Source organism: Chanodichthys erythropterus, chromosome 16 (assembly GCF_024489055.1).
Source record: "Chanodichthys erythropterus isolate Z2021 chromosome 16, ASM2448905v1, whole genome shotgun sequence".
NCBI lineage: Eukaryota > Metazoa > Chordata > Actinopteri > Cypriniformes > Xenocyprididae > Chanodichthys > Chanodichthys erythropterus.
In genome coordinates this window covers 21576677-21600954 of record NC_090236.1, presented here as the reverse complement: position 1 = coordinate 21600954, position 24278 = coordinate 21576677, and the positions used below count along the sequence as shown (strand labels likewise).

At 39.0% G+C, this 24278-nt stretch overlaps 2 protein-coding genes across 2 annotated transcripts in view; one reads left to right on the top strand and one right to left on the bottom strand.

The window, feature by feature from the left end:
• The window catches only part of cdc73 (cell division cycle 73, Paf1/RNA polymerase II complex component, homolog (S. cerevisiae)), a 30884-nt gene extending 29195 nt beyond the window's left edge, over positions 1-1689 (top strand). Inside the window, exons 16-17 of the mRNA XM_067362633.1 lie at positions 16-157; positions 739-1689. Of these exons, the coding sequence (XP_067218734.1) occupies positions 16-157; positions 739-775 (179 nt within the window). The 3' untranslated portion in view covers positions 776-1689. The remainder of the gene's footprint in view (positions 1-15; positions 158-738) is intronic.
• A 4517-nt stretch (positions 1690-6206) lies between these two features.
• The window catches only part of kcnt2a (potassium channel, subfamily T, member 2a), a 33298-nt gene continuing 15226 nt past the window's right edge, over positions 6207-24278 (bottom strand). Inside the window, exons 11-28 of the mRNA XM_067364057.1 lie at positions 23071-23207; positions 18899-18962; positions 18629-18737; positions 18392-18500; positions 17717-17866; positions 17342-17544; positions 16427-16637; positions 16183-16288; positions 15697-15869; positions 15488-15559; positions 14125-14259; positions 11908-12019; positions 11664-11765; positions 10832-10915; positions 10585-10713; positions 8747-9026; positions 8144-8228; positions 6207-6312 (exon numbers count right to left, since the gene is read on the bottom strand). Coding sequence (XP_067220158.1) covers positions 6207-6312; positions 8144-8228; positions 8747-9026; positions 10585-10713; positions 10832-10915; positions 11664-11765; positions 11908-12019; positions 14125-14259; positions 15488-15559; positions 15697-15869; positions 16183-16288; positions 16427-16637; positions 17342-17544; positions 17717-17866; positions 18392-18500; positions 18629-18737; positions 18899-18962; positions 23071-23207 — 2367 coding nt within the window. The remainder of the gene's footprint in view (positions 6313-8143; positions 8229-8746; positions 9027-10584; positions 10714-10831; positions 10916-11663; positions 11766-11907; positions 12020-14124; positions 14260-15487; positions 15560-15696; positions 15870-16182; positions 16289-16426; positions 16638-17341; positions 17545-17716; positions 17867-18391; positions 18501-18628; positions 18738-18898; positions 18963-23070; positions 23208-24278) is intronic.

The following is a 24278-nucleotide window of genomic DNA, read 5'->3' as shown; positions in this document are numbered from 1 at the left end:
ATGCTATTGTTTTAGTCCGAGCCTTTCACCTGAAGTACGATGAGGCACGGATGGACCCAAACGTACAGAAGTGGGATGTGACTGTGCTGGAGCTGAGCCACCACAAACGACACTTGGACCGGCCTGTCTTCCTTCGCTTCTGGGAAACTCTGGACAGGTCAGGATTGCATCAATATGTCCATCAATTGATGTCCTTTCACCTACCTTTAAAAATGAAATAGTATTGATGTTCAGCAGTTGAGCTGCTTAATATTTTTGTGGAAACCGTGATAAAAAAGATTTCAGGAATTTTTAATAGAAAGTTTAAAAAACAAACTGCATTTGTTTAAAGTAGAACATTTTTGTAACATTGTGTATTTTTTTTTTTTTTATCAATTTAATGCATCCTTTTGAACAGTAGTGTAAATCACTGCATTACTTTTAGAAGTCAAATTTTTATTTTTTATATATTATATTTGTTTCACTGACCTACAGTCAAATCAATTGAAAAAAAAAAATTAATAAATAAATAGTTGTAGGTTTTTGGTCTATGTAAACATGCATCTGATGGGCGTCTTTGATTGTTGCATAGCGTCTTAAGAAGTTTCTTGTTTGATTTCAGTTCAAAAGTTTATTATGAATCTATTTTTAGATTATCTGGCTTATTAAATGCTTGAGAAATGAAACTTTGTATTGTTCAGCCCTAATAATAATGTCAGTGGAATTACATGGCTCATTATCCCTACATCTTCCCTACAGATACATGGTCAAACATAAGTCCCATCTGAGGTTCTGAGACCACTGGCCTTTCACCTGTCAGCTTATCAAGGGCGTCGAGATCTTCCCTCCTTCCAGAGACCTGTCAAGATGGACTTCTAGACCCACGTTCCTCTCAGGCCCCCTGAAAGCACTTTGTATTTCAATCTGCTTCACCTTCTGCACACACCAGTATGATTTGTAGTCTCTTCCTCCACCTGTAGATGAACAGGTCAGGGTGGGCGAGAGGAAATTTGGATGTTTGGGTTGGTCCTTGTCATGTTTTCTCAGTAGATTTGTATTTTTCAATTGTAAAGCAGTTGGTAATCAAGGCAGATTCAAAATGAGATATTTGGATGTTTTTTTTTCTTTTTTTTTTTTTTTTTTTGTAAAAATGTGAGCTGGTAATGAAGAACCATTAAAAATGGTGACTCGCTGATATGAATAAAATGACTGCTACATCTAAAAGCTCTTGTAATAATCGATTCACTTTGTTCCTTTCTCTCTTTTTTTGGGTTTTTTTCTGCCTTCTGTTCTATGAAGCGTAGAGTAGTGCATTGATGTTCACTGCACAAATGCAAATGGTAAATATAAGTCAGATTAGAATAAGGCCTTGTGGTTTAGGGTCAGATGCCCATGTTCAAAACCAACAAGACCGCAGGCATATAAATATTGAAAATGCTACAGTTATATAAAATCTGTACTTCAGATTGTTCATGGTCAATATGCTCTGTAATTCTGCAGTATATTGAAAATTTTGTTCAAGTTTTACCCAGAAACCCAAGTACTGCTTGAGTCTAACTGCTATTTTTGAAATGGAAAATGCATTTGCTTATGTAAGGCAAAGTCTGTTATCTACAAGGGTACAAGGATTTTTTTTTTTTTTTTTTGATTGTTGGTTTTTGTATAAATGCTTTTGAAAGTAATGTTTGTTTTTAAACATTTCAGTTGAATGTGGATTATTATTAAAAAAATAATATTAAAAAGTATAAACAAATGGTGATGTTTATCTTTTCCCGTTTCAAAAGAACCTGTGATACACTGTCTACAATGGATGCATCGCCGACAGTAAACTATTTCTTACATAATCTGCGCCACTTCCGACAACAGTAAATATGGATTTGGATCTTTTGCTTTGAATTGTAAATAGCCTCAAGCTGTTGTGGCACAACTCGACAATGGTCACGCATGTTGTAGATGTGGTGTTACAATATACTTCTTACTAGTCGTACATTTCGATTTGAGGTTTACCGTTTTAGAGATGTAATGTTCTAAATGTGAGGTCACATTTACCTTTGATTGGTGGAATTTTGCGGGCAAAACCAAAGGCCGCGTATAAACACTTCACTTGAATTGCTTATGAATTTGAGAAACTGCATTGTGAAATATGGTGGAATATGTCCTGCTTTATAAATTAGTAAAGTCGTCGCATCACTGCAGCTGCTGTTAAGCTTCTGTCCCCATGGAAGTCCGTGTAATGGGACTTAAGGACTCCACGTGAGCATTGGCTGGACCAACCTGAAATATGCACTTTTTATAGCCTGTTAACTGTCAGGATCTCATTTTTAGTGTTCATTATAAACTAGGTATCATTTAAAAACTTAACACTTTTGAGATTGGATATAGCGTTACCATGGAAACAGTACTTTAAGACCCAAGTAAGTTTTTCTGAAATTTTGTAATTTCCCATTATCAAGTTGGTCTTGCATGCCCAAAATGGCGGCCTGGAATTCTTGCAAATATGGTAGCAGAGTGAACTGACTTTCCTTAAAAGGAAAGTGAAACACTTGATAAATGAAACTGGTTGTCCAGCCCTTTTAATAGTATCAGTAGCATACTGCTGCTTATCCCTACACATACACGGCCAAACTAATAAGCTCTAATATATATTGACACTCATCAGTATGATTTCTTTCAGTTATAGAAGTCTTTAACAATCCTTTACCTGAAAATTACTTGATCAGCTTTCTAAGAATTTGCAGCTGCCAGTGAAAAGGTGTGAACAACATGTTGAATGCACTGATAGTGAACCTCTGAAAGCAGTGCTGGGTGGTGCTTTATGGCACACTCTGCACATGCCATCACACCGCCCTGCCCTAATGAATATACCTCTGGAAACTCCATGTCTGGTCCCTGGATGGCACGCAGAGGTTTTAGGTAACCTATCCCAGGAGGTAGCGGACATCATCACTTCGGCACGAGCACCGTCTACGCTTTGAAGTGGAACCTGTTCATCAAGTGATGGTGTTCCCACAAAGAAGACCCCCGGGCCAGCTGACTCCAGTGTAATCCTGAGACCTCTGCCTGGCTATGTAACCCAAGGTTCCTACCACTACCTTCAGGGACTAGGTGGTGAACCCCCGGAGGAGGCAGACCCAGCCCTAGCTTTGCTCTATCCCATCCACTCTCTGCGACTGTACGTGGACTGAACTCAAAGCTTCAGGACATCACACCAGCTCTTTGTCTGTTACGGAGGCCAGCAGAAGAGAAAGGCTGTCTCCAAGCAGAGGATGCCCACTGGATAGTGGATGTCATTGCCTTGGCTTACCAAGCACAAATGGTTTTCCACAGGATTTTATCCTGCACATTGCAGAAAAAATATGCCAGGTCACACTACACTTTATGTTCTATTGACTTACATTCATATGCATGCGTATATATGAGACAGGAAATGCAAGCTCATTTCGCTGCCTTCCAAATTTCAGTTTTGGTGAACTCTGACCTGTGAGTTCGTATCATGTGAAGATGTGTTACCAATAGAAGTTTGATATGCCACAGCATGACCTTTTTTTTAATCAAAAGAACGCAAACTTTAAATCTGTATGATTGCAGCATTGCTGTAAATAGGAGAATATTGCATATTTTTACATTTTTGATGTATTATATTGAATTATTATTATTTTAAAAAAAAGATGACACAGGATGTGACATTATTTTGTTACCGGGGCAGTGTCTGTAGAAATTTTGTGCTCAGAGTCTATAGTGCAGGGTTGCCCAATCCTGTTTCTGGAGATCTACCTGCCTGCAGACTTCCGATCCAACACACCAGTGTCTATTTATCAAGTGGTCCTGAACAATGTTTGAGGGAAACACATTACCCCCCATTTTCACGGACAAGGCTTAAGCTAGTCCCAGACTAAAAAGCATGTTTAAGCTGATTTAACTGAAAGCAACTTGCACCAACATATCTTAAAATATGTCAGTGCCATTGTTTTGTCTCGAGATGCACACCAGTAATGTGTTATTTTCTAGTGTACATTTATAAAAGCTACTTAAATATCCTAATTGAACTAAGGTCTAATCCTGGCATAGGCTAAGCCCTGTCTGTGAAACATAACCTACAAGTAATGTGAGTAATGTAATCAGATTACTTTTTTCAAGTAAAGCATTATTTTTAAATTAACAAAATATCTGAGTTAGTTTTTCAAATAAGTAACGCAAATCACTTTGTCTTAATACAAGGGTTCTCAAGTCTGGCCATTGAGATCCACTTTCCTGCAGAGTTTAGCTCCAGCTCTAATCAAACACACCTGAACAAGTTAAAAAAGGTCTTCAAGATTATTAGGACACTACAGGCAGGTGATTTTGATCAAGGTTGGAGCTAAACTGCAGGAAAGCTTTGAGAACCCTGATATTTGTGAGAGCTGTTAAATTAATCCATGAACAGTGTGGCAGAACCCAAATCTTCTTTACTGTCTCTGTATATTATGATAGGAATGCGTCAGTTCAGTCCTGAACATCTCACACACTCCTCTCATTCAACAGTTCTTGGACATAGTTAGTGGTTATCTGCATCTTAAAGGGATAGTTCACCCAAAAATGAAAATTTGATGTTTATCTGCTTACCCCCAGGGCCTCCAAGATGTAGGTGACTTTTTTTCTTCAGTCGAACGCAAATTATGATTTTTAACTGCAACCGCTGCCGTCTGTCAGTCAAATAATAGCAGTGATTGGGAACTTGAACGAAGAGTCGAAAAAACTTCCATAGACAAATCCAAATTAGCTTCGTTTAGCTTCCGGTTAGTAAGGTCTGATCGCGCTCTGACAACGGAAGTGATGTCTCGCGCTCATTGACGTATATGGGTGAGACATCACTTCCGTCAACAGAACGCGTTTTTTGACCTCACTAACAGGAAGCTGAACGAAGTTGGACATAGTGGTGTATTAGAGGTAAAAAATTATATAAATAATGTTCGGTTTCTCACACAAACCGATCGTTTTGTGTCTTAGGACATCAATGTGTCGTCACGAGCCGCAGATTTTAATTTTGATTTGTCTAAGCAGGTTTATTTACTCTTATAGTTGAAGTTCCCATCCACTGCTATTATTTGACTGACAGACGGCAACGGTTGCAGTTAAAAATCATAATTTGCGTTCGACTGAAGAAAAAAATTCACCTACATCTTGGATGTACTGGGGGTAAGCAGATAAACATCAAATTTTCATTTTTGGGTGAACAATCCTTTTAAAAAATCAGCCTCATGATGCATCCTGCCACTACTCATTTAATCATTTTGTGTAGCTTCAAAGAGGAACTGATGCACGTCAGCAAAATGAAAGACTCAGGAGATCAGCACTGCCTGTGGCTTCAGCTGTCACACCGTACCCAACCTTTTTTTATGCACATTTGTAGAATTGTAGCACATCTTGCTGTTTTCATCCAGTGTTTTTTTTTTTTTTTAATGTGATATCCAAAATTCACATAAAAATGGGAGGATAGAAACAACTAGTGTAGTGATTGTTGGTTCCCTTTTAGGTGTTTATTAAAAAAGAAATCAGCTGATCATTTTTTCTATTGTTAATGACAGTCAAATATTTTCATGTTAGCAAGTGTGAGTGTTCAATAACATGCATATGTAATGTTGTTTTGCAAACATTTATTAAATTATTAGAGATTACTCAAACTAAATCTGGCTCTTGGCTGAATCTGTAACTAAGTGCAAAATCTTTTTGTTTCACAAATCAATAACAGCATATGAGCAAGTAAATAATGACACTGCATGAATTAGCATTTTTGCATTATTCTTTTAATTAAATGATTGTTGACATCCAGTATTTAGTTATTTTTGTTGGTAGATATTTTTTAAAGTCTCTATTGGTTGATTACATTGTCATTTTATTCTGTCTTGTAAATGAGAAGTGAGAAAATGCAGATCCATGCATTACTACATGCATTACTAAGTGTTAACACGAGTCTGGCAGGAATCCAGCAGAAGCCTAATGTGACTTCCAGCTAGACATGGAAAGATCAGTTTTCTGTGATGTTGGACCACATGTCAGTGGGAACATGATGAGAGGAGTAAATAATAAAGCAAAAACGTGAATGAGATGTGCATTATTCTGAGCCATGTATAGATAATACATTAAAGGTTTGCAGCTAGTCAGAAATGGATTTCAGATCTTAAATGATGTTAAAGAGCAAGCATTACTCATATCACAGTATAAACAGCTGTTGAGAGTGTGATCTTTATTCAGAGTTGATTGCTCTCTCTTATTTGTGTACCACTCTTCATGATGTTTTTAGTGTTGTCAGTATCGTTCAGCCTTATTGACAAAGGATCCTTACGGATTATGTACCTGTAAAAAAAGAAAAAATACATACGTATAAGGTACTACAATTAGGGTGAATCTCAAGAAACAGATCACAGAATTATAAATCACTTAGTGATATTGCATCCTAAAACCAACAGAAGTAAATTCTAGAAAATAAACTTTTATTATTTATACAATACATTTTTAAATAAAATGGCAAGACCCCTTTTTTTTCAAGATTTTTATAGTGACCTTGTTTTCATCACAATTAAAGGTGCAGTAAGCAACTGAAACACTGTTGAAAGTGGATCGGACCTAGCGCCAAAACACACTCGTAGCCAATCAGCAGTAAGGGGCGTGTCTACTCGGGGGTGGGGGGGGGGGGGGGGTGTGGGGGGGGCTCTGTTGCCTCTGTTGCATAGCATGTTTATGAATTTGGGGGCGGAGCTATCAAGATACTTTTGGGGAGGGGCAAATATCAACAGTGTTTCTCAGAAATTGCTTACTGTACTTACTGTACTGTAAATCCCCGCCAAATTCTCAGAGTAAAAAATAAAACGCACATAGACTACTGTAATGCAAAAAGAAATTTAAAAAATATATTTTGAATAACGTATGCATAGCATTTACACTTCCTGGCCAAAAAAAAAAAAAAAAAAAAAGTCACACTTTAATATTTCGTTGGATCGCCTTTTTGATTGGATTCTTTTTTTGATAAGCTTATGCAATGTTACAACATTTATTTGCAGTAGTTGCATTAGAGTTCCATTGATTTTTTTCACCAAGAAACACACCAAAGATATTTATTCTTAATAAGGTTAAGGACTCTGGACTCTGTGGTGACCAATCCATGTGTGAAAATGATGACTCATGCTCCCTGAACCACTCTTTCATAATTTGAGCCCAATGAATCCTGGCATTGTCATCTTAGAATTTTCCCATGCCATCAGGGAAGAAAAAATAATAGAAAAATTAATAGAAAAACCTGGTCATTCAGTATAATCAGGTAGTCAGCTGACCAAATTTTTGTGCACATAACTGCTGAACCTAGACCTGACCAACTGAAGCAACCCCACAGGCTTGTACAATAGTCACTAGGCATGATGGATGCATCACTTCATCCACCTCTCTTCTTGCCCTGATGTGCTCTTCACCCTGGAACAGGGTAAATCTGGACTCATCAGACCACATGACCTTTTTCAATTGCTCCAGAGTCCAATTGTCATGCACCCTAGCAAATTGTGAAGCCTTTTTTTCCCCAGTTAGCCTGACTGATGGTTTTCTTAAGATCACACAGCTGTTTAGTCCTAATCCCCAGTTCTCTTTACATTGTGCATGGAAATGCTCTTACTTTCACTATTTCTACTGTTGATTTTGTTAATTTGATTTAACGTTTAAGTCATTCAAGATTCGACCACATTTCTTCCTCGAATATTATGGTTCACCACTGTCCTTCCAGGTTTTAACAATCCGTTAGACAGTTTATAATCCTATTTTAGTAGTTTCAGCAATCTCCAATCTTATTGTTTTCTTTGCTTGATGGAAGGCCAATAATTTGAGTCCTCTGAAACAGTATCTTTTCCATGTTTTCCGAGCTACGCACTGCATCATTTAGGGTTCAATATCTTGTTGCCAGCTAAAACATACTAATCATTGCAGTAAAATTTTCCAATGAAAGCTCAATTCAGGTGGTGACTTTTTTTGGCCAGGCAGCATATTTATTATAATTTGAAAACATGGTGTCTGTTACAATGCAAAACAAAATATATGCAAGTCTATAAAAAACTTTTCTTTTAGCAAATAATAATTTCTTAAATTTTTCTTTTGAATTTGACATAACTTCCCTATTAAGTGCAAAAGATTTAGCTTCACTTACACAATGTCATTTAGCTCCAGCTTTGTATCTGGTGACGGGTTGATTAAGACATAAGAATGGCTACTCTGGATAATATTCAGCTCATCTGGATTGAGAAACAAATGTTAATGTTAGTCACTTCAGTCATCAGAATGTGTTAATCTGCAGAACCATGTCCTAGTAGTAAAGAGCCACTCAACTGAAAATTTGAGGTATAAAATCAAATCTGTTTTAAAAAATCTGAATGTCACCGCATTATATACAAAATATCAAAGCATCATATTTTAGGCAATATATCTATTTTTTTATTATTTAAACCTAACAAACCTTTTTCATTGAAAAGTGCTTGTGCTATCTTGGTTTAAAATAAATATTACTTAACTTGATATTTTGAAATTAAATTATGCAAAAATAAATCATTCTATTGCCATTGGCACCATTATTATTAGTGTGTGGCAAAATGTTAATTGTGCACCCTGGTTACACAGTTCTTAAAATCAAATCAACTGAAAAATTCACTTCAAATAATGCATAGAAACTTCCTAAATCTTTCTGCACATGATTTGACTGTGAAATCCGACTCTTGAGACGGTGCCTCACCAAACATGGTGTCAGGTGTCTCACCGAATCCCCGCGTGGAGAGCCCCAGGTTTTTCATGCGCTTCTTGACCAGCTCAGTAAGCTCCTGCCTCTCTGAGAATGAGAGCAGGACGCCCCGCTGCTGGCTCAATCTGTCCGCATCACGCTCCGCATGCCATGGCCCCAGAAGATTCGAAGCCCACTGCAGGCTCCTTCGACGCAGAGAAGGAGTCTGTACATTGTCTGGTAATTCACACTGAAGAACCTGAGGTTGCTCCTCCTCTTCAAAGACTGAAACTTTGTCTGACATTTGTGATTGTGGAGTCTAAGAACAAAAAACAAGACTAATTGTTTTAAAATGGGAAAGTAAAAAAAAAAGCCCTGTTATTGCATGTTTTTTACATTTCAAAAGGAATATTTAAAAAAAAGAGTTTTTCTTTTTAACAAACTTTTACACAAATTGTTTTATGTAAATATTCACTTGCTTTCAGTTAAAATTTTAAAGGGTTAGTTCACCCCAAAATGAAAATTCCATCATTTATTACTTACCCTCATGTTGTTCCACACTTACGGGTTGTTCCACACTTACATTTTGTTCCACAATTACCTTCATTAATCTTCGGAATGCAAATTAAGATATTTTTGTTGAAATCTGATGGCTCAGTAAGGCCTGCATAGGAAGCAATGACATTTCCTCTCTCAAGATCCATAAAGGTACTAAAAACATATTTAAATCAGTTCATGTGAGTACAGTGATTCAATATTAATATTATAAAGCAACGAGAATATTTTTGGTGTGCCAAAAAAACAAAATAACGAAGCTTCGGAGCATAATGAATCAGCATGTCAAATCAGCGGTTCGGATCGCCAAAGTCACGTGATTTCAGCAGTTTGGCGGTTTGACACGCGATCTGAATCATGATTCGACACACTGATTCATAACACTCTGAAGCAGTGTTTTGAAATTGGCAATCACTATATAAGTCGTTTTTTTTGTTTTTGGTGCACCAAAAATATTCTTGTCGCTTTATAATATTAATATTGAACCACTGTACTCACATGAACTAATTTAAATATGTTTTTCAGTACATTAATGGATTTTGAGAGAAGAAATGTCATCGCTGGCTATGCAGGCTTCACTGAGCCATCGGATTTCAACAAAAATATCTTAATTTGTGTTCTGAAGATTAACGAAGGTCTTACAGGTGTGGAATGGCATGAGGGTGAGTAATAAATTACATTATTTTTATTTTTGGGTGAACTAACCCTTTAATTTTAAATTATGAGAATAAAAGTTACCAAAATTACCAAATTATTATTCAAATTTCAAATACTTTTTCAATCAAAGTTTGTAATGTTGTGATTCATCTCATAACTGGTTGGATTGGCTCATGGTTTATAATGCTTTAACGAAGACTTATTTGAAATCCCTATGAAAGAAATGAATGGAAAAATGTTGTTTCGCTTTATAGTGCTAAAACTACTCAGGATATAAACATTTCACTAGTTACCCGTTAAATTTGAAGTCTATGGCAAATCCACTGATAAAACAATGATGACATTTGTGTTATTGCAAATTGAGTTAGTTGCATGATAATGGCAATTTATGTAAGGGATAATCCATGGCTTGCTGTGCATTAAATGATTTTAATGCACAATGTGGAGGCAAAGAACCACCCAATTATAGCCACTGAGTCCAGGGAGTGAATTTCAAGGGTGGAGTTCTAGTTTAAAATGTAGAGGATTTCCATCATTTATCCATGTAATAGCCTCCAAATGCTATTCAAATTATATTCATAATTATAGTGGGAGTTTCTGCATCTAAGGTTTAAAAATATAAACCATCTAAAAGCGTGTAAGTAAGTTTTGCACTGAACGTAAACCTCGGGAGGTTCAACTTCCTGAGACTCTGTCCTGTAGATGCCGATGGGAATGTCTCCTACAGTGGAGGAGAGCACTTGGTACAGTGTGCCATATGTCTGGATGCACAAGTCCTCCTCTGTGATACTCAACTGAAATGTAACATACCACATTTTAACACTGCTGAAACAACATAAAATAAAAGCATTTAACAGAAGTCATTTAAATGAGGATGTGTGGACTGCCTAATGTTGTAAAAGTCATACTTACAGCACACAGGTAACCAGATTTTGGTGTAGTTTCCAGTCCAAGCAGTAGTCTGGTGATGGTTATCATATAATCCTTCACAACACTCTGAAACAAATTATGGACAAATTCTAGCACAATTATGGACAAATTTGAAGGTCTGAACATTTACAATTTCCAGCATCAAGAGCAGAACATACTGTCCAAAAGTCTGGGGTTAGAACGATTTTTTGCTATGTTTGAAAGGAGTTATAAGGCTGCATTTATTTGATCAAAAATACGGTAAAAACATTAATATTTTGAAATATTATTACAATTTAAAATAACTGTTTTCTGTTTTATATTTTAACATGTAATTTATTCATGTGATGCAAAGCTGAAGTCTGCAGTGTTACATGTTCCTTCAGAAATGATTAAAATATAATGATTTGGTGCTCAAGAAACATTTATTAAATATTTTATTTATTATCATGTTGAAAAGAGTTTTACTGCTTAATATTTTTGTGGAGACCATGATAGCAGAAAGTTGAAAAGAAAATAGCAATAGATTTTAAAAAAATATATAAATCTTTTGTAACAACAGTAAAAGTAAATCATACTGACCCCAAGATTTTGAACAGTAGTGTATACACGTATATATCCAAGAAAACAGTTTAATCAAATTCAGCTTCAACTCTAATGGCCATCTGTAACTGAGAGGAAATCTCTTGTTTACAAATTAAGATTTTTTTTTTATATCTCCATTCTTGGCATCTTTATCTCCACCTTACCATCTAGTGGGCATTAGCAGGCAAACATTCAAAAATTATTTTAGACACAGGCAGCACATTTATTTGTATTATTAGAGGGATGTTACCTGGTACAGGAGTGTGTCCAGCATGCTAATGCTGAACACCCTACCAGCTGCAAAAGGCAGGCGAAATATGAAGGATAAGTTTGAGCCTTTCTCTCTTTCTTTCTGCTCCATGAAGCCATGCAGACAAACATGGAAAAGAAGGGTTAGGACCAAAAAGCTTAATCAAGCCAAAATCATTATTATTATTATTTTCTGATTTAATGTAATAAGAGTGACAAAAAGCATGTTATGAATGTCTGCTCACCTTCTCCAGTTTGGAAAATTCCAATGAGTGACAGTCCTTTGCGCAGAACTGCATGAATCTCATGTTAGCTGGATGAGTTAACTCTGTGATGATGTTAAGACCAGAGAACAGCCTACAAACAAGTCATTTACAGGAGAGTCTTGACTATTTCAATTATTTGATTACAAGGTCTTAAGTGCCCTTGTGAAAAAGAAGAGTGCTTAAATGTATTAAATATGCTCTTGTACTTGTCTTGTACTTCAAATCTTGTGTTGACTAACATACTATTTTCTCAGGTTCACAGATGTGAAGCCAGAGCCCACCGCAGACAAAGAGCCCGAGCCTACCACGTTTCGCCGCTCAGCACTGAGCTACTGTGATGTCTGTGATGTTTCTACCCTGCCTCCCACTCCTACGTCTTCTGCCTGTTCTGAGTTGGCCAAGAGAGCCAATCCTGAGAATTCTGCCTGTTCCGCATTGGCCAAGGGGGCTGTTCTTGGGATGTCTGTCTGTTCTGCATCAACCAAGAGGGCCGTCTGTCTGTTCTTGTACCTGGAAGGTCATTTGTTAAATCTCCGGAACCCTAGTCTTGCGTAGCCAGACCTTCAGACACCAGAAGGTCTGGACTCTATCACAAGAGGACGTTTGATTGACATGTAAAGCAACAAATCACAGTTTGTTTTGTTCTGCGTCATGTTTAGACATGTGAAAATTTAAAGTCGATGTCCCTACAATAACAGACCGGTGTGCATCTAATAAATTATTAATTCAAGAACATGCAACAGTGGAGCTGCAAACTTCCCATACTTTTGAAAATCCAGCGTTTAGTTGATCCTGGTAAGCGCTCATTGTCACAGTTGTGAACCCGACGGCGTTGTTCTTCCACGAGGGGGTTTGGCATTACAGCATTTGTTTCCAGGAGGATCGTTAAAGAATGTGACACACACGTCTCCCGGACATCCTGTAGAATTCAACCAACCAGATGAAGACTTGGAAAATCCTGAATTGTTTCCAGTTAAGTGTGATATATGCATCAGACCTGTAGGTCTGTGGGGTGACGTCTGAGGCGGAGACTACCGGAACCCTAGCTTCAACTCGTCTGCTTGTCCCCGTGGCTTCACCTTGGTCTCTAGGACCTTCAGTGTTGCCTAGTCTCGTCGGCTCTTCAGCTCCACTTGGGTCTCCACCACCATCAGCTCCGCCTCTGTTGTTTGTCCCCCTGGTTCCATCTGCCATGTTTCCGCCATGGCTCCTCCCTCCTTCGACTCAGCTGTGTGAGCTTTCGGCATGGAATTCCAGCAGGGAATTCCACCCTGGTTTCTACCGCTGTTGTCTCCTCCCTCCTCCCTCCTCCCTCACATGTGTCTGTTTGGGTGGGTTTTGCAGTTGTTTTATTTCAGTTTCCTGTTTTTCAGTTTGTTTCCATGGCTTTTCATTGTTTGATTATCAGTTACACCTGTCATTCATTTCCTTGATTGATTTGTCTGTGTATTTAAGCTGTTTTTATTTTAGTTCATCTGTTCTCATCACATTATAATCGATCTATTTTTTGTTAAATAAATCTATAATTGCTGCATTTATATCTGTTTCCTCATTATTTTGCAACCAAAGCTGACATAAAGATGTACTTTAGGGTCAAAAAGCGCTCTTAAGTTTTAAAAAATTGCATTTAATATAAATTGAAACTATATTACATTTTAATTTAATCGCAAATAATAGTGCAAATGCCATAGCAGAAACGTTGCATTCAGTTTGCACTTACTTAAGTATATAGTTTTAAAGTAAATTATTTGTATAAGAGCTCTTTTTGTAAGATTTATTTTTGCCGTTTTTGCCCTTTATTTTTATAGGGCAGTATGTAGATAAGAAGCAAAGCAGGAGAGATAGAAGGGATTGGGAAAGGTCCATGAGCCGGGACTAGAACTCAGGTCGCCTGAAGCGCAATAGCGCTGTATGTTGCCGAGCTGCCCATGAGGCTATCACCGCAGACATAAGAGTTTTTTTTTAAATATGCTAAATTGTACTTCTTTATCACAAGGGCTTGTTAAAAAACATGTATTTATTACTGCACATGTCTGTATTCTGCACAGAAAAACTTGGAAAATATTGGAAAACATTAAATATTTTATAAACCTATGAATAAAACCAAGCTGAAATTCAACAGTGTGATGTTTTGGCATTTTAAATAAAGTGATTAACCTTGTGAGAAATAAAAAAAAATCTCAAGCAGTTCCTAACCTGAACAGGGTCTGGACATTAACAATGGTTTTTGCATCAGCCATATAGTCTTCCTTAGCACTCATGGTGCTCTCCCTATCAACAACCACCATATTGGCAGCAAATGAGACACCACAACGCAACAGGTCATCCAAGCTGTAAGGATATTAGAAAGTTTGAGTTAGAATAGTTTGCAAAACTTTGAGTATAAACAAAACATGGCTAGTAAGTAGATAAGTTTATCTGTTGGACGTGATGACATTTTAAGTCTGACAGCCCCTGTAGTCACATTTAGCCATTTGTTAACAACAAGTTAAGTAAAAGCTTTAAAATCACAAGGGGGGTATTACTGATGTATTTTGTGGCGTAGAATAAAATGTTAAAATATCTTAAGTTTGTGTTCACCACAGACCTTATTTCATGGATTTAACCAAAAAACCCCATTCAAAAAAACTCTGACTTCAGGACGAAAGAATCATTAGTTCATAAATGTTCATTTGTTTCCAGGTTTTTAGACTTAAGGCTCTGGTATACTTCAAACTAACTTCTTTTTCATTCTTCGTTTAGGGGTAAAACGAAGTTCGAAATGTGTGACCAGCGATATACTGTAAACGAACATCTGACGCCGTTCACACTGCTAAGAGCGACGTTTAGATGATGCACTTTCTTCTCAGTAACAAAATAAACACAACAAAAATGAGAAAACAGCAAGCATTTATTATAGAAAGCATAAGAAAAGTGTCTGATCATAATAGCATGGCAATGTTAGCACGAGCTCTGCAAAGTAGCACTCCAGTCACGTCACGTCTTCATATAGCACTTTATTTAATAGATTGGTTAAAATCAAGCAGCTTTACAGTATCAAGCATGAAAACCAGTGTTAGTGCTTCATTTTTTTACAAGCACAACTTCATTTTGTACTATAAAGCTGCTATCAAGTGTGTTCATGTTTTCACCCACGGAGATCTTACCTCAACAAACTCAACAGATCAAATGAGTCAGAGACGCGTCCCAGGCGAGTGAAGGCGGAGCCTCAGCGCACACCTCCTGTTACGTTATTGTCACTGACCAATGGTAGTACGAAGGTGTTTTGCAGCTAGAACAAACTTTTCCTGAAAGTTCGCTTTGGCAAGCCGTTTCGAACTTTCAAAAAGAACACAAAACGAACTTCGTTTTGGCATCAGTTCGTTCTTCGATTTCGTTTGAAGTATACCGGGGCCGCACTCTATTCTCAGTTGTGTCTTGAGCTAATTCAATGTTTTTATGTTATCTCAAGAAGGTGGCTTTAGGTGTACAGCAGCAGGCCTTCCTGTCCTCAAACAACTGATTATTTGAGGACATGATACAAACAAACATTATATAGTTTCATAATAATATTTCTTACCTGTCGATTGATCCAAGCAAGTAATAGATCATTGGGAACCAACAAACAGTCTCAAGAAATTCTGCATCTGGCCTAAAAGACAGACATTTCTTATTAAAAGGACAGGAGATGTGCCAGTCATCATAACTACAAGACATTGGCAACTGAAAAAGAGTTAGCAAAGCTCAATGAACTAGCTTAAAGAGAGTGATGAGTAAATTTTTTTTTACTCCTTTTCCAAGAGCAGTACGATGGGCCACAGTTCATTCTGTGGTCTGTAAGAGGCTCGTAATGGGAGGATGAAGTTGTACAGGCTATTTCCTGCTGTCTCAGCGGACACAATGATGAGCTTATTCTTCAACCCGTACGCTTTGACATCTTCATTGTCTTTGTGGTTGCAGGTCTTAGACAAAAACTGACATCACAATAAGATGATTAAGCAATGTAATATTACAATTCAAATTTAAACCAGTGATCCCTAGGTGCATACACTGAATACTTAAAGCATATTCATAAAACATACATTACCAATCAAAATATTACTTAATGTTATTGAAGGAAGTCTTGTATGCTCAACAAAGCTGCATTTATTTAATCAAAAATACAGTAAAAACACACATATGCTTATGCATATATATGTAAACTCTTCATATTATTGTTGCAAACTTTAGATTTACATTTTTGTCCACCAAAGATGTAATCAAGGCATTTATTACCTTTTCTAACTGCATACAACATTTGGGCGTTTTCTCTTTCCGTAAATGGCAAAGTATCAGTGAGCTTCCGATGTAGGGTAAATTTGGGGGATATCCTTTAACGTAACTACAAAAAAAGAAAAGAAATCTCATTACTATAGCAACTGTCTTGACATTATTCAGTGTTTCTGTAATTACATATAATTAAACTAAAAACAACTTTCATGAACAGATGATTTTGTCTCTCAGGTAAAGAACAAATTACCCAGTGCTGCATTCATCTCCACTGAAGGGCTGATATGGACTCTTTGACTCATCGCTGAGCAGATTGCCAGTCTGAAAGGAAGGTGAATCAGGCACTTCTATAACAGGAACCATGTTTGCTCTTCTGGTCTCAGATATATTTGTTTCATTTGAGAGAGATGGATATAAACTGGACGGAATGTTTGTTTCCTGCACATCTATGACCATGGTACCTTAAGAAAATACAAACAAAAACTTTCAGGTAAAACCCGGAATGACATCATTATTGTCTTTATCATCCATATGTTTTTGCAGAGGGGAAGATTATGGTGCTTTTTTTGGTCACTTTGTAAGTTGACACACCTAGTCACTTTCATTATATGGAAAAGAGAAGGCAGAATACTCTTCAAATATTCACCTTTTGTGTTTTATGGAAAACAAATTGTAATTTTATGGTGAACTTTTTTAAAACTTAACACACAGCACATACACATCTGTTCAAAAGTTGCAGTAAAGTTCTATATAAATGGTATAGTAAAATTGTTCAACAACTGTTCAATGTTAGTTCATGTTAGTTCAGATCCATTAAATAATATTAACTGATAAAACTTAAAATAGTAATAACCTAAAAAAGTGAGAATTGGACCCTAAACTAAAGTGACCAAACATTTATATTGTTAAAAATGTTTTAAATGAATGTTGTTCTCTTGAACTTTTTATCATAAATCCTAAAATAATATTAATTAATATCCATTAAAATGTTTCTAGTTTCACTGTATTTTTGTCCAAAAAAATGCAACCTTGATGAGCATGAGAGACTTCTCTCAAAAACATAAAAATATCTTACAGACCCCAAACTTTTGAACTGTAGCGTATAGCACTGCTGTGATAAGTACAGAATCTTTGTTTGAATTATCATGAGATGCATTTGTCTGACCCATGCTAGTAATAGCGCTGCTTGTTGGGGGTTGAGTCTTGGGGCTGTTTTTACATGCATGGGTCTTGAAGCAGGAGTCCTCCTCCTTGGTGAGACTGATATAAAAGCACACGTCCTTGGGTTTCATGGTGTGATGAGGACCAGGGTTCAGCAGGATACTCTTAGTGTCCTCAGGGTGCACTCCAATTAGACAGATGCCATACCTAGAAATGAAAACAATATTTACACAAATTATATTTCTGAAAAATATGACATGAATTGAATGAATTGAAGGTCCAGAATAGAGAAATGGCCATTTTTGCAGAATAAAATGTCATTTTCACTGTACACTGTATTGCATTTCTCAAATACTGTATACTTATTCCACATACTCACTTATTATATGCATTAAAGGAGGCAAAAGGGAAGCTCTTTCCTTCGTACTCAGAAAAGAAGATGCTTTCTTTCAGAACAATGCTGTACACTTCATTTCCTGAGCATTTTCCATAAATTCTGTGCCATTCCTCAGAAGAGTGTTGACCTTCTCTGCAGAGATACATACATCATATCATAATTCTGATTTTGTGTTCGAAAACATGGGGGTGAGTAAATAATCAAATTTTTGGATTAAATATTCCTTTAAAGTCACCATGAAATATTTTTTTTTTTTTTGACAATTTCAATCTTATGGAATATTGCGGTAATTACGATAAACGATTTTTCCATGCACCATATAATTTTTTAAAAATTAATCTTCCTTCCTAATCTTTAATCACAATAACTTCCAATCCTTCTTGTAGCTCATCTTTCCTATTCTCTGATGAAATATTTACTGACGTGAGGGTGGGGCAACCTGTCACTCACATGACATCACAGCCATAGCAAACCACAACATTCCAACAATCTAATCAATTCCAGGTGGACAAAATCCAGTCCCACCCAATATTTTTTCTTGTGCGAGAAGCCGTTTCACTCACATACATGTCACAATTCGGAAGGAAAGACTATTGCAACTTCCGTTTCGTGCTGACTTTAAGGATTTTTGATATGACAATGGGCTGGTGTACCCACAGGCCTTGTGAGGTGTGCACCAGCAGGGTGATGAAGGTGGATGTGGCAGGACAGATGCAGTTCAGGGCCAGCATGGCATGTTTAAACTCTTCCTCACAAACAATATGATCTGAAGGGGAACATCACAGTACAACTGTGTTGGAAAGATATGCATTAAAGTCTCCTGGCTATATCTCTGTGTTTATTTATTGTTTATAATGTTCTGAAATCAATTAATAAAGACAGATTTAACAATACCTGCAAATTTCACATGAAATTTGTTTTCTGGTTTGAGAATCTGAACAAAAAGAGTACAGCCTGGAGCAAAGTCCTTCACTGCCCAGGCCCTCAGGATGGTCTGGTAATCCTGAAAAGAAATAAATCAATAATTAAAGGTGGAATATTTACCTTTAATTACATAAGTAATTACATAAATAAAACTCTGTAAAATATATTCTACATATCCCATTCCCAATGCTTTAACATTTTAATAATAATTCTTCACTTTTGAAGCTCAAGAATACATACTGCTGCATTACGGTCAGCCTCACAGCGACAGGTCAGAATGAAACAAGCCTCAGCCTTATTCAGCCTGTATAGAAAGAGAATATATCTTTAATTCTTTTTTTCTCCCCCCTCCTTTTTTTTTTTTTTTTTTTTTAACGATTTTCTTACACCATTCCCATTTACACGGAGAGGCAGAAATGTAACAGCTAAGCAAATAGCACAGAAAATAAAGGACAAAAAACAGAAACAGAGGACTACAAGGTTAAATACAGGAGGAACCAAACAAGACACAGCTAAATATCATCAATTAACCAATGAGTAAACAGTAACAAAATAAATAATCAGAAAACAGGAAGGAAACACAGGAACCAAAGGAAACACAACATAAGAGTCCAGAAAGAGAACATAACTATTACAACTACTTTGTACTTCCAAAAAAAAAAAAAAAAAAAAATTGTTAGGTACAATGTACTTAATATGTTCATGTTGTACTGCAATAATTTTGCTGCTAGGTGGGATACAGGTAAGGTTAGGGACAGGTATGGTGGTATGGTTAGGTTTAAAGGGTAGGTAACGCACACAGTTTCTGCCAATCTGATGTTAATCTTGAGTACCTATAGAGTAGCACTGCATCCTTCATATCTCCAAAAAGTCTTTAGTTTTATCACATTTATAAAAGATTGATACGCTGTACCGAGTCTTTCCGAAAAAAGCTGAATAACATTACCGGGTTTACTGCATTTCGTCTGCGCCCTGCGTGCCACGAAGGCCACAGCCCAGGCCATTGGCGTTCAATGGCCAGCCTGGTCGTGCTTGAGCGCCATCTCTGGCTCAACCTGACCAAGATTAAAGAGTTGGACAAGACGGACTTCTTGGAAGCCCCGGTCTCTCCAACCGGTCTCTTTGGGCCAACGGTAGAGGGTTTTACAGAACGCTTCACTGCAGCACAGAAGTCGTCCCAGGCCATACGACACTTCCTGCCCAAGCGCTCCAGCTCCGCTTCTGCTTCAAGCTGCCCCAGAACTATGCCGGCTCAGCAGAGCAAGCCTGCCCCCTCTGCCTCCCAGGCAGTGCCCCCTAAGTACCAGCGCCAGCAAGCATGCCCCTTCAAGCGCTCCTCCTTCCAGAGATGTCAGGGACCCCGGCCAAAGATTTCGCTGGACCCGATGCCTCCCAATTCTTCCTGATCTGTCAGGAAGGAAGAGGATGGGGCAAAGTCTTGCAGAGGCCGGACCACCCCAAAGGCTCCTTGGTTCAGTCTCCCCGCCACCCCGTTCAGTTCCGGGCGTGGGAGAAGTGTTCAGTATAGTGCTAACTGGGCCCATGACTGTTGCGTCCTTGTCACGCGGTCCGAGGCCTGGCAGGCCATCCCCGGAGTGTCAAAATAGGTTCTGGCGACATTAAGTCGAGCCTACCCACTGCAGTTCACCTGAAGGCCCCCGCGCTTCAGCGGGGTGCTTCCCACTTCGGTGAACACGGACGGCGCTCATGTCCTCTAAGCCGAAGTTATGTCTCTGTTGAGGAAAGGAGCTATAGAAATAGTCTCCCCCAGAGAGAGTGAATCTGGGTTCTACAGCTGTTACTTCCTCGTCCCCAAGAAAGATGGCGGTCTCAGACCCATCTTAGAACTCAGATTTTTGAACCTCTCCCTCATGAGACGGAAGTTCAAGATGTTAATGCTGAAGCAGATCCTCATGCAGGTTTCCCCCGAGGACTGGTTCTGCTCACTGGACCTGAAAGATGCTTACTTTCACATCCAGAGAGCTCCTACATCACAGGCGATTCTTGAGATTCGCATTCAAGGGCGTGGCTTACCAATATACAGTCCTTCCCTTCAGGCTGTCTCTAGCTCCTCGCATTTTTACAAAGTGCATGAACGTGGTGCTTTCCCCACTAAGACAAATCCGGGTTCTGAATTATCTCGACAACTGGCTCATTCTGGCCCAGTTGCGAGCCAAGCTAGAACATCACAGATCCGTGCTCCTCAGCCACTTAGAGTGCCTGGGACTCCGAGTCAAATTTGCAAAGAGCTCACTGCTCTCCCAGCCAACGTATCATGTTCCTGGGTGCAGTTTTCGACTCTATCTGTATGACGGCTGTAGTCTTGCCAGAGCGCACCCTGGCCACTCAGCAGCAGTTCTGCAGCTTGGCCTTCTATGGATGCGGCCTCTGCAATACTGGTTGAAGTACCGAGTCCTTCCTCACGCTTGGCGGCATGGCCACCTGCGTATCAGGGTCAATCAGGCCTGTCTGGCAGCTCTGAAACCCTGGACGAATGCTGTTTGGTTTAGTCATGGAGTACCCCTACAGGCGGTATTCAGAAGGACGGTGCTCTCGAAAGATGCGTCCAATCTAGATTGGGGCGCTCTTTGTAAGGGCAGACCAGCCTTCGGCTCATGGTCTCACGAGGAGAGCCATCTCCACATCAACTGCCTCGAGATGCTGGCAGTGATTCGAGCCCTTCACTCTTTTCAGGCCTACCTGACGGGACGCCACATCCTAGTCCAGTCGTACAGAATGACAGTGGTGTCTTACATAAATCACCAGGGCAGTCTTTCGTCAGCCGCTTATGCGCACTGGTGGAGCGCCTTCTGGAATGGCCATTACTGAGGTTGCAGATGCTCAGGGCAATGCACATACCAGGAAGAACGAATCTGGGAGCAGATATGCTATCTCGAAGCAATGTCCCCTCAGATGAGTGGATGCTCCACCCCCAGACGGTTCTCACTATATGGGAGATCTTCGGGAGGGCAGAGATAGACCTCTTCGCCTCAGAAGACAACTCTGCCCAATCTATTTTTCGAAGGAGGAAGATGCGCTGGCCCACGACTGGCCCAGCCGCCTCCATTATGCATTTCCCCCAATCGCTCTGATCCCTCAGGTCATCAGACAAGTCAGGGAAGACAAGCACAGAGTCCTCCTCGTGGCCCCGCTCTGGAGGAGCCAAGTTTGGTCCTCAGAGATGTTCAGGCTTTCCACGGAAGCCCCGTGGCCGATTCCCCTGAGACGGGACCTCCTCTCTCAGGCAGACAGGATGATCTGACACCCTCATCCAGAATTCTAGGCTCTGCACCTCTGGTCCCTCGATGGGAGATAGTGAACCTCCCCGGAGAAGTGCTAAATACCATCTCTCAGTCGAGAGCCCCGTCCACGAGACGCCTCTATACCCAGAAATGGTCTGTCTTTGTTGACTGGTGCTCAGCACACAACGAAGACCCTGTGGAGTGCGACGTCTCCCCGACACTGTCATTCCTCCAGGAGCGTTTAGATAAGGGTCTCACCCCTTCAACGCTCAAGGTGTACTTAGCAGCCATCGCAGCGTTCCACGCTCCCGTTGCTGGCCAGTCGGTGGGTCGAAACAGCCTTGTGGTGCGTTTCCAAGGAGGCTCTAGATGATTAAATCCCCCTCGTCCTCTCACTATTCCCACCTGGGACCTCTCCAGGGTCCTCAGAGCTCTCAAAGGGCTCCCCTGTGAACCACTGCGTTCAGCTGAACTCAGCATGACAACTCTTGCTTTATGTATTTCCTCGGCGTCAAAATCAGGCACATATAAATGTCAGGAAACACAACTCCTGGCTGCATGTCAATATCCATGGATTAGGTTTATTTGACAAGTTGTAAGAAACACTTTCGAGCCAAACCGTTAGTGTAGTCGTTTGATTTACTGGCGTTTTCGCAGTTTCCCCTATTACATCCAGTCATGCAGCAGGTTTTTTTGCCGTCCAGCTGAGGGTGCGTATTCCGGCGGGAAAGTGACGTTGATGCATACCCTCTATTAGTGAGGTATTAGTGACGGTGGAATTTGGCGTATCTGTGACAATTGTAAAGTGTTACCGATTTATGTCTTAATATCTTATACAAATTTGCTTCTCAAGCGAACTTTTTTATGAGTAAGCACTTTACAGCAAAAATTCGGAATTCTATTCCATGTGTATGTGATTCCCAGCCAAAATTAGATTTTACAATAATCAAGATTGAAATAGCTTGCAGTTTGCTAACTAAACAAAATCTTTCAAGATATAATTTATAGCCATTTTTAATAGAAATAATAAGTGTGATAACCCAGAAATCAGGATATCTATATGTGGCAGCAGTTTCAAAGCTGCCATATATAGATTCAAACCTAGTGTAGATGTGGGATGTGTGAAACTTTTCCAAAATATCATAGCAGATAAAATCTCTTTCAACTCACTTTGCTCTGACCAAATCTTGGTCTTTGAGAGCAGAGCCCTGCATATATATGACTCTATGTGACCACATTGGGATCCGCAGTACCCGTCTCACTGCCGCATCCAGTTCTGTTGGGCAAAGGATGATGACATAGTGCTCCTAGAAGACATCAAATAGCCAAAACAAAGGAAGTTTGTCAAGACAATATCTAAAACTATTAGTTGGCAATAAAAAACATACAATGAAAGCCAGAGTGGTTTAGCATCGTTTTGAACCCTAATGACTTTCAGTCTTTTCTTTTGTGTTCTACAAAAGAAAGGAAGTTAAACAGATTTGAAACAACAAGAGGGTGAGTAAACAATGACAGAACTTTATGTTTTTTTAAATGAACTGTACTGATTGCCCTGCTGAAAAATACAGCATAAACCAGCATGAATTCCATGTTGGTTAAATCTGGTCTATGCTGGTTAGAGCTGGTATTGTGCTGGTCTAGCTCATGTTTCCCAACCCTGTTCCTGGAGTCACATCAACAGTACACATTTGGATGCCTCCCTTATCTGACCCATTCATTTCAGGTCTTGGAGTCTTTTCTAACGAGCTGATAAGTTGAATCTGGTCTACCGAAACACTGGTCTACCTTGCAGACCAACATAGTTATGCTGATCTCAAGCAAAACTGAGCTGGTGTAGCTGATCCACTGGCAACCCCACTTCCCATGATGGTGACCAACAAATCAGCATCCCATGTATGCCATATATATCTTATACTGGTGACCAGCAATGCTGGATTTTTCAGCAGGGTGTGTACTGACATTGCTTAAAGGTGAAGTATGTAGTTTCTGTGACACTAAAAATAAAGCATATTTTGTGAACGACCCTTTCGAGTGTCACCCCTCCCCCAACTCAAACATCACAATACAGCTCTTACGTGTGCTTTTGAAGGCATGTCTCAAAAGCTAAAAGTAGGCTACTTTCATGAAATGTAAAAGATATTTGTAAAGAACTTTTAGCTGTGTTGCTATGCTACTGTCATGAGTAAGCAAGTGAGTAGCCTAACACCATGTCCTAACCAGATGTGACGCCACGACATGCAATAAAAGATATCTTTTCCATGTTAATCTGAGTTTTTTTATCCTAACCAGCCACGATGGCAACACGTGAATATTCTATTTTAGAAATGGTTTCTATTTCTCTGCGACGTTGCGGCTGGAACAGCAACACAAAGTATGGC